General features: G+C 46.8%; 1 protein-coding gene across 16 annotated transcripts; it reads right to left on the reverse strand.

Annotated features, from left to right (window-relative positions):
- Nucleotides 1-398: 398 nt before the first annotated feature.
- On the reverse strand, nt 399-4,857 carry LOC123046784 (uncharacterized). 16 transcript variants are annotated; one of them, XR_006422635.1, is made up of 5 exons: nt 3,224-4,715; nt 2,414-2,559; nt 2,159-2,259; nt 1,475-1,535; nt 399-737 (listed from the first exon to the last, which is right to left on the reverse strand). XR_006422635.1 is itself a non-coding variant. In XM_044470217.1 (2 exons), exons 1-2 carry the CDS (start codon nt 4,836-4,838, stop codon nt 3,242-3,244), a joined length of 534 nt encoding a protein of 177 aa, XP_044326152.1. In that variant the 5' UTR covers nt 4,839-4,857; the 3' UTR covers nt 2,536-3,241. The 16 variants fall into 16 exon arrangements, 1 of the variants encoding a protein (XP_044326152.1); XR_006422640.1 differs by lacking the exons at nt 1,475-1,535; nt 2,159-2,259 and having other exon boundaries at nt 3,224-3,277; nt 4,341-4,737; XR_006422631.1 differs by having other exon boundaries at nt 2,159-2,559.
- Between the last annotated feature and the right edge of the window lie 5,994 nt (nt 4,858-10,851).

The raw sequence follows: 10,851 nt of genomic DNA on the forward strand, positions 1-10,851 counted from the left end.
TCTGAGTTTGAAAAAAAATCATATTTTTATAACATGCATAGACCAACTAAGGAAGTATTTTTTTAAAGTTAAAAATATCGTTATCTCCATGAGAAATCTGAGTTTGAAAAAAAAAACATGTTTGTATAATATTTAGACTTGTTTGTGTGGCCCATCTGGAGTCGGGCTTGCATCTCCTTTCCTGTTATTAAGGATTTCTCTGCATACATGGTTACACAAATGGACCGTTACACCAAACAGCACAATGTCTATTTCAAACACGAATTGTTTTGAAAATTAAATTAAGTTTTAGCACGGAGGAACAGTCCAGACTTGAAAGGGCGGATGCAACCACTTTACAAATTCAAACTCTTTAGTACCCATTTATGATTATAACGTCTAATGGAACAAGGTGTCAATTTAGAATAAAGAGTTATTTGAAATGTGTTTCATTCGTTCTTTACAAAGTGGTAGATACAATTTCACTGAAAATAAGAATTTTCAGGCTCATTTAAAACGGTATTTTCATGCATACAAACCATAACTAAACAACGTGAATGTAAATATATATGACTGAGTCATACTTCCTAATACAAAAGCAAGTAGGTAGGCCTGTTTTAGAGATTGTGGTAAATTACAGGTCATTATTACACGCAAAATGTTTTTGTTTCGGAGCAGAACACTGATATCTTTGTCTTCATATCCTTTTCTTCTCAGAGCTGGAGTGTGATGCCTTGCTCCTATTCATGGCTCTTGACCTACAATTTTTGAACAAACTAAATTAGTTATTCATTCAATGGGAAATCTGAAGTGGGGATTACTTCGCCAATATCGTTAGCAAGTTTATGAGGGAAAAGAAAGCAATGTAACTTCCAAAAGCAAAGGTAAGAATGAAGTACATACTGTAGCTGGGAAAGTAGGAACATGAGCTGCGACATGTTTCAGAAAAATTGTCGAGGTTCCCTGATCCTAATAATATGAGCTACGATTATTTTGTCAGGGACTCATGGCTGTATATAACTTTCACAAGCAACATCCCATATGTGACAACCTACCTTCGACCACAAAGCTATATAATCTATATAATGGTGAAAAATGGAGCTTTCGATAACATACATACCTATTTTTCCTAAAGCAAAGCTAAGAATGAAGTACACAGTATTTTAACTGGAAAAGTAGGAAAATTAAATCATATACTCTGAAACATATTGCAGAAAGAGAAGTGTGAAGCACACTTCCTTGAAATTTGAACATAAGCGGACATATATTTTTGTTGAGCCTGCTATATATCTATGGGGAAGCATGGATAAGAAAAGATAGAAATTTAGAAAATGTATGCAAATTCACATATATTTTTCTAAAATCCCATGGAAATGTGTTGGTCCACTTGGTCTATCAGGTTAGTGTATTTCAAAAAAGCAAATCCGGCAGCTAATAGTTTGGATAAAACCTCTAGATAGTAGAAAACAACTTCCAATGATTCAATTGTACATACTAAAAAGTTCGCCAGGAAATGAGACGAGCCAGCAAAATACACTAAGTTACAGAAGAAGCACCTAAAATACAATAGTGGCAGTTAGTTTGGCAAGAAACCTGCATATATTTGAGTGCAATTCACATCCTCTAGGCCATCGTTCTCACGCATTTTTTTCTAGTAAGTAGAAAGCATATACAAAGTATGAAAAAGGGATACAGATTACACAACAAATAGTAGTTTTAGAGCTTTAGAAGGCCGTCCAGTTTTGCATAGTATGCTTTCACCTATGGAGAACTGGACACTGTACTACTAATTTCAGAGTCAAGACATATTTCAATCTCTAAAAGAAACCTGACACGAATCATCTGCTACTCTAGAAATTTGATTTATCACGCCTAACCAACATGGAACGATCATCTAACTTTCTGGCTATACTAACGTGTAAATATTTGGCAGGTATAGACTATAGTGTCAACCATACAGTATTATTTGCAAAAGCAAGGAAGGTTGCTGTAGCTAGATAAATGACCCGTTTCAAGTTGACTGCCAAATTTTTATTACAAAGTGGATGCCTACTAATAGCGCATCTCGGGGAATCACAGTGAGATTGAAAGGCCTGGAGAAATGCAAAACGGCAAGATAAAATTCAGACATTGGCATAGAGAGAAACTAATAGAAAAACATGCACCATCAATCACTCACCAAGGTCAGCAGCTGGACAATAGCTGAGCTGCCGTAGATGGTTACCAAGTAATGAACAGAAGGAAAATCAGTACAAAATAACCATGAGAGCACCAAACTATCTGCAAACAAGAAGGCCCTTTCTTGGATTATACAGGACGAGTACGCCATGATGATCCAAAGAACAAAAATATGGATTTAAATTTATAGAGCAATGCTAGGAAGATATTGTCTTGAAGAACGGAAAGTAAGAGAACAATAAAGCAAGCAACGAACCTGCAAAAATATCCTCCAAATTTTGCGTGAAAATCCATCGAATATATCCTTGACCGCATATTTGTCTCTGTCAAGGTACTCTACAGGAAGGTTCTCCAAAAAACAGAGTAAAGTTGTTTTTCCTTTTTGAGAGTTTGATAGCAAACCTGCAATGCATCAAAAAGGGATTAGAATTGATAAGAAAATAAATATCTGCTATTTTATAGTCAAAGAACATGCTTCAATCAACAAAAATACAAAAACATTGAAATTTGACGGTGTAAGGAACCTGCAGTGATATATTGAGCCATAAACTACTTTGCAATTATATATTGAACCATAAACCTGAAACTCTACTTTGATGCCAATATATTTATAACTGGGAAAGTAGGAAAATGAAATCATATACTCTAAAACATATTGCAGAAACAGAAGCGTGAAGCACACTTCCTTGAAATTTGAACACAAGTGAACATTCATTTAGAATATGTAGCTAACATAAACTTAAGCAAGACTATTCAAATGATCATGGTACATGGTGGATTTATCATAATTGATATTTGGCTGGAAGTGGATAAGTTCTCCAGTTATTCTGAAGCTCATTTTCAGTAGTCAGATAAATCAACCTGATTTCCTAGCTTAGACGTTTCAGACATGTCTCACAATATGATGTGACCATGGGTTCAATCCCACATTCAATTATGTACGAAGAGAGGCCCCATTTGGGTACAATCTTGGAAAGCTATTTGGAAAAGAGAGGCCATACTGATACATTTAGATCAAACCCCATGTGTAGTGGGCGCAGCAGTGGTTGCAAACAAAGAGCCTTACCTGAATGTGAAACGATGCTTAGCATTCTGCCTCACCAATTGATCTGCAAAGGATCTTCACAAAAGAGAGCATATTAGAGAGAGAGATAGGATTAGGCAAATGTATATAGCAAAGCATCTACAGTAATGTCATCACACTGCCAGTTTCAATTCACGCAAAACAATTGACAATTTAGTCAACAAATAGCTTCAAGTTCTCATGATCATAGTTGATTTCATAATCTAGTCCACCATGTTGATGCTCTGAATATCAATTAAAAAAGTTCATTTGAAAGGGTTATTTTAGACTACATAACTTGAAGTGGTGTAGCAATTAAGCACTACAGCAGACCGAATAGTAACAGGCCAATTATAAACAATGCAGTGCAATGCCCTTTTCCTTATGATGGTGTTCCTTAGTGTAACCTACAAACCAAATCGAGCATGAAAATAACCATGTTACCTATTTTTGTGCTACATATAGACTGAAACCAAGTAAGATAATGTAACCTGACAAGAAGTACAGTATCGTTGATAACAGAATAGAAATTGAGAACTGGCCATTCCAAACAAAAACAACATTGCTAGTGTTGCAAAAATGGATAATCCAACGTCAAATAGTGATGCCTCCGTCAATCAAATCCCTGGGAATTTTCCTGCAGATGGCATAACACAAAAACAAATCTCAAAACACTGTACAACTCAGTAGAAATCCAAAAACTGCACTGGACAATGCCAGCAAAAAAGTCACACCCACCGACTATCATTAGACCATACCGTAATTTTTGCATTTTCAGTGTTAAGATCGTTCATAAATATATCATCTATAGTGCAGTTCTCCAGAAATAGACGAGCTAATCATTCTGTTCTACAAAAAGACCTAAATCAGTACTGCCGACTATCCATGCTCAAAGTAAAAACATCAATTCATAGCTAATCCCCAAATACAGATAGTAATCCAACGAAATCAAAACACCGCAGTCACCAGATATGGAGATCTGAAGATCGGAAGGGAGGAAGATGGTACCTGTAAAAGTCGACGGACTTGAGCTTGCTCGAGGAGTGGCCAAACGCACACAACACACATGCAGCAAGCAGGGCAGGAGGACCAGGGAGAGCAGGGATTCGAAGGAAGTTACCTTGCCGGGACTGGATTCCTGGGGGTAATGGTGGAGCTGACTCTCGGCGGCGGCCAGGGCGACTCCACCCGGCGGCCAGGGTGACTCCATGCGGCGGCTAGCAAATCCAGGCGGCAGCGGTGGCGAGGCCATGTGGGCGCTCTCGATCCAATCAACGGCGGCGAGTAAGATTAGGAGTGGTCTTCTCCTAGGCTCGGGCTGATGGCATCCCTGACGGCGCATCGAGGGCAGCGGCGTTGGAGAGGAGGGAGCAGGGAGGAGACGAGGTGGAGGGGGCTCGAGGGCGGCGACGTGGGAGAGGAGGGAGCAGGGAGGAGACGAGGCGGAGGGGGCGCGGGCCTGACGAGAAGGGTTGGCGCGGCGGCCACGGTTTTGACCCTTTTGCACGTTACACAGGACGAGCGCGGCGCTCGGGCAGTGGGATCGGCGAATCCCGACCGCAATGAGACGTGCAGCCAGTGCCACTGACGAAAGGGACCAGGAGCAGCACCGGCCCATCCGTCATCACTATAGGACAGACGCGGGTGCATAAGCCGGGTACACACACATCGTCCTATCCCTACGCAACTGCTCCCCATAACGCACGCCGCGGGCAGTGCGAGGAGCGGTCCCCACGCGCGTTTGACCCGCGACGCGACATAGGAGACAAAGCTCACATGAGAAAGTCACAAAAGTGAGACCAACTTGTGGGACCAAATAACAGGCAGGCCCACTTGCAGCCGCACAACAGGCGAAATGGAGGGGTTAGCGGGAAGCAGAAATGACACAGCGTCCATGACGCGTGCACGCGGCGCTGCAGAAGAGGCCGCTCGCGCACCCCAAAAACGGGCACCCAACCAATCGGAAATCGCCCGAGCCCACAGGTCATTCCCTGTCCACGTTTCACCGCGCAGTCAAAATAACAACACACGTTTTCCAGCCAGACCAACGGACAGCAGCAAAAAAAGACCGCGTTGACCCTGATCAAACGGCCAACGAAGGCTGAAATCGGGGAAGCCTTTTCCATGCGAGTTGGCCAGCTTCATTATTGTTTTAAATCTGACAAGATTCAGTTGTTACCTCAAATTAGAGCACATCCAGGCAGCTAGCCCTGCCTCTTCTCCCAAAGAAGCAGTGGCCTCCGCCGCGCGATGGAGTAGGCCCTGTGCCATCCATCGTTCCGACCAACACGGGGAAAGTCTGACGTTGACTCCTGCAATGAACGTCGTCGACGGACCCTGGCACCAGCGGCGGCGGCAGGACTTCGATTGATGGATTGACCACTTCTTCGACATGCACGAACACTGGATACATGTACATCCCTAACGTGGTCTGCGGCGATCTTGGTGGCGACAAATAGTACAACTCCGGTTCCTGCACCGGTATCTCAATACCAATCACCTTCGGTATGGTGGACGGCTTCTTCATCCATGCCATAACCGTCAGAGCCCAGCTGTCTGAAGGAACAAACATACTTACGAGCTCACCTCCAAGGTCGTTGATAAGCTCATTCATGGACTCGCTGTTCCAAGCACGTTGAGGTATGCCGTGAAAGGTAAGCTTTGTTAAAAACTCATGCTCAGAGGGTACCGAGCCCCATCCTGGGTGCCACCGATCAAAGCTCACCAGCGCTCCATCGCAGAACAAACGCCGGAAAGATTCGAACACACGACTGCAGTCGAAAGTTGTCCGGAACCTGACGAAGAACTCAACCGATGGCGGACAGACTTCGATTAGCAAGTCACTTATTTGGATGTCGTGCGCAATGCCAAGAGCTTTGACAAGGTCGTCCGGCGAGACGGGAGGCCGGTCGCCGTTGATGGTTACTGTCGGTGTCAAAACCGGCGGATCTCGGGTAGGGGGTCCCGAACTGTGCGTCTAGGTCGGATGGTAACAGGAGGCAGGGGACACGATGTTTTACCCAGGTTCGGGCCCTCTTGATGGAGGTAAAACCCTACGTCATGCTTGATTAATATTGATGATATGGGTAGTACAAGAGTAGATCTACCACGAGATCAGAGAGGCCAAACCCTAGAAGCTAGCCTATGGTATGATTGTTGCTCGTCCTACGGACTAAAACTCTCCGGTTTATATAGACACCGGAGAGGGCTAGGGTTACACATAGTCGGTTACAATGGTAGGAGATCTACATATCCGTATCGCCAATGCTTGCCTTCCACGCCAAGGAAAGTCCCTTCCGAACACGGGACGAAGTCGTCAATCTTGTATCTTCATAGTCCAGGAGTCCGGCTGAAGATATAGTCCGGCTACCCGGACACCCCCTAATCCAGGACTCCCTCAGTAGCCCCCGAACCAGGCTTCAATGACGATGAGTCCGGCGCGCAAATTGTTTTCGGCATTGCAAGGCGGGTTCTTCTCCAAATTCCGTGTACCTGTTGAATAGTGTCCGGTTCCTTGTAAATGTAGTGCTCCTCGGCTTCTACGTCCAATAATGGTCGTTTCCCACGTGTCAAACGGATACGAAAAGTCAGGGTGTTTTTTATATTTACACCCCTAGCCGCGTGAATGAGCCGCCTATTTAAGGGGACGAGGATTTAGATCCAACCCACACCTTCTCCCTTCCGCGAGTATTCATCAGAGCGCATCCGACAGAGGTCCATTCTATCATGGCCGGCCACCGCAGCTCCTCCTCTCGCCCCTCCAGCCCTCAACCTGGAGATTGGAAGAGGTGCTCCATCCCGCACAGCGAGCTAGTGAAGCTCCAGACCAAGGGATTTCTCCCCCCGGCCTATATGGTCCCGGTTCGAACCGGACTTGCCACCTATAATGGCGGAGAGCAAGCGGAGAGCGCCCCCAATCCCTCCAAAGGAGAGCGGGTATGCCTTGCCCCTTACTTAATAAGAGGGCTCGGATTTCCAATTCACCCGTTTCTCCGGGGGCTTCTAGAGTTCTATGGCCTCCAGCTGCACAACCTCACGCCTGCCTCCATATTGCATATCGCGGGCTTCGTAGCCCTTTGCGAGCTGTTTTTGGGCTGCGAGGCTCATTTCGCGCTGTGGAAAAGGTTATTCTACCTTGTGCCCCGCTCTAAGGAGGGGTCGATATATCGAGTGGGCGGAGCCAAAGTGTGGCGCATCGCCGGGACCGGATATCTATCCGGAACCCCAAAGAAGGCGTCCGAGGACTGGCCTTCGGAATGGTTTTATATAGAGGACGTCCCGCTGCCGGATCCTGTCTGAATCGGCCTCCCTGAGTTCGATAGTGCTCCCCTAAAGAAGTGCCTAAGTTGGCGTCCATGGAGCCCTCAGAGGGAAAGTGACAGGGACGTTATTTACCTGATGGGCCGGATAAGATTGTTAGCTCATTCCGGGCTGACCATGATCGGGGTCATGGTCGCATGCATCATGCGAGGGGTGCAGCCGCTTCAGTATAGAGGCCGCCCCATGTGGGACTTCAACGGGGAGGACGACGCCACCCGCTACGGCCGTAAGGGGCCGGATTTGGCTGCCGCTCTAATAAAGACCTTGTCCGCTTTGTACAAGGGAGAAGAGGAGGAATTTCTCCGTGTCAACCCACGGGGTGGATTTCTATGTACAATCCCCAAGTTGGGTAAGTGGACACTTTTACTTGCCCATTCGTTTTATATTCCCATTGTTAAACATTCAGTCTAACGACTTCAACGCAGGAACTGCGCCAGGCTGTTAAAGAAATAAACAGCCCTCCTCCACAACCTGAGGATCCGGGACGGTCCCTCGACCCGGCCTCTCAAGAGGATCCGGACTTATCTGTGGAGCTGATTGATGGAGTGTTTCATCAATTGAGCAAGGACAATGCCTTGGTGGCCATTACGGTCGATTATCCAGGGCTACTCCCAGCCTCACAGGTAACTGAGACCGGGGTCCCAGCACTTTGAAAAGGGATATGTCCTCACGTGTTTTCGATTGCCGTATGACAACCGTGTTTTGCAGGGGAGGCCCTTGAGACGGGAGGCCGAGCCTGCGGCGACTAGCCAACGAGGGGCGGCAAGGCCCCGCGAGCTGAAAAGAAGTGCGGTCCGGACTGAGGCACCGGCGCAAAGGTATAGCGCGCCACCTTATTCCCAGGTGTTATTCCTTCGAGGCATATTAACGCTCGTGCTCTCTTCAGGATAAAGAGACCTCGCCGGACTATATCCGGAGAGGCTGCCAATCGCGCCTCCACTAGCCAGGCTCCAAAGCCTGGTCCGGAAGCGGAGGCGAACACGAGGCGCGCACCGGACGCTCCTCTGACAGAGGATGCGGACAGGTTGTCTGCCACCAATTCTGAGGTGGAGAGCGCCATGAACCACAGGCGTCGCTAGACAGTTCTTCACGACGCTTGTTTCTCCCAAGAGGCATTGGATGCCTTCAATTCGGGAGACGCGTACCTCCGTGCCGCTCAAAATGGTCTAGCCAGAGCCACGGAGCAGTATGTGAAAGACATACGGGTAAGAAAATTTTGGTAATAATATATATATATATATATATATATATATATATACCAGTAGCCCCGAGACTTGGAACCGTTAGAATAACTGATTTAAGGATCATCTGTTATGCAGGTTCTTACAGAAAAGAATACCCTGCTATCCCAGGAGCTGGAAGAGTGCAAAGCCCAACTTGAGGCCGCACTAGCCACGGCAGGGGAGCCCAAGGAGACCACCTCTGGTAATATACGCTTCGAAAGATAAGTATTTTGCGAAGTGCGGCGTGGGTGCAAATCTGACAAATGAAATTGCAGATGGCGCCGGATTAAATCCGGAAGTGCAACAACTCCGACGCCAGCTGAAGGCTGGTGAGAGCGTGTTGACAAAGGTGAGGTGGGAGAAGAACGATCTCCAAGATGCCAACACCAAGCTGGGTGTTGAACTGAAGGACGTTCGTGCCCAGCTGTCGGACTCCGTGAAGGAGAATCAGCGGCTTCGACGCAGCATATATAGTGAGTGCTTAAACGAACTTTCAAAAAAGTGTTCGGCGAGGAAGTCGACTAACAGAGTAATGTCTGTAGGTATGCTAACAGGTTGTCCTGCAGAGGAAATGCCCAGTTCTACGGGTGACCTTCCTCCCGAGCTCTCACAACTGCACGAACGAGTTCGGCAGGTGATGCAAGGCGTCGCCCAGGCTTTGTGGCCATCTGTCTCCATGACCGGAGGCCTTGGGGAGCTTGTAGAGAAGCTGAAGGGAGCGCGGCGACGCTTTCGATTGTGGAAGATGCCGGCCTGCCGTCAAGGCGCCAGGGAGGCCTGGGCCATGGTGAAGACGCGGTACACGAAGGCTGATCCAAACCACATGGCCGAGGTCGGACCCGTAGGGCCCGATGGAAGGAGATCCCTGTGAGCTTAGTATACGGCCAAGTAGAGTTGGCTGCAAAGTATTCCCAACAGGACTGTAAACTAGACAGCCTGTTAGATGGTATTGAAGAGGAATACAATCAGTCAGATTGACTATGTAATTTTAATTGACATGTGTAATGCCTTCTAGCCGGATTGTAGATCGTTTGTCATGGCCGACCTTTTTGCTTCAACCTCGGGACCTGACGGTCCGGAGTGTGTCCGAATACCCTCGCGGTTATATAAGAACCGGGGTATGCATGGAGACCAGGCGTAGGGGTCATTAGTGCTTGAACAGACAAGTGCCCAACTAGTTATGTTATATTACATGGTTAGTAAGAAACATCTTCCAGGAAGAATAGTTCCATTAGGGGTTCCTTTCCCTGGGAGGCATGCCCTAAAGTGCATGTCCATTCTGCGAAAAGAGGTGCAGAAAAAACATCTGGGGGTGTATAGATAAAAAATAAGAAAATATCATCTTTAGTTCACCGACCGAATATTCCCTTAAGAACGCTAGCTTTCGGCTTCACCCAGTCTGAGGTACACATCCGGCTGACCCGGCAGTAACAATCGCAGATGTGCTCCCTTTACCACCTAGCCGAACAATCAGGGACGTAGGGGTAAGCACAGGAGCCAGGCAACCCAGCTTGGCCAAAACTTAAGTCATATTGATGCATATCATGGAGAATAAAAGGTACATGCTGAAGTGTGACACATGTGTTGGGCATGAAGCCCGTATAAATAAGCTTCTGTTTAAAGAAGCCCCCAGGTTTAATGAGCGCGGATAGCGCGTCACTTTATGAGCCTTTAAAGGCTATAAGAGAGAAAAAAAAGGGAGAAGGAGAGAAATGTAAGACAGAAAGTATGTAAAAATGGACAGAGGAAGGAGACGAACACAGAGTCCGGCGCTAGGCATAGAATCTTCGGAGACGGGCTGCGTTCCATGGGTTCGGCTCGAGTCGGTTATCCGATGCATCTCGCAGGCGGTACGCTCCACCAGTCAGGACTTGGTCAATTATGAAGGGACCTTCCCACTTGGGCTTGAGTTTGTCCTTTTTCTTGTCCGGCAGGCGTAGAACTAATTCGCCAACGTTGTAATTTTTGGCCCGTACTTCTCTGCTTTGGTATCTTCGAGCCTGCTGTTGATAGAATGCGGAACGGGCTTTTGCCACGTCTCGCTCTTCCTCCAAGGCGTCCAAACTGTCCTGCCGATCGAGCTCGGCT

The sequence above is a fragment of the Triticum aestivum genome, chromosome 1A (genome assembly GCF_018294505.1).
Source record: "Triticum aestivum cultivar Chinese Spring chromosome 1A, IWGSC CS RefSeq v2.1, whole genome shotgun sequence".
NCBI classification, from domain to species: domain Eukaryota; kingdom Viridiplantae; phylum Streptophyta; class Magnoliopsida; order Poales; family Poaceae; genus Triticum; species Triticum aestivum.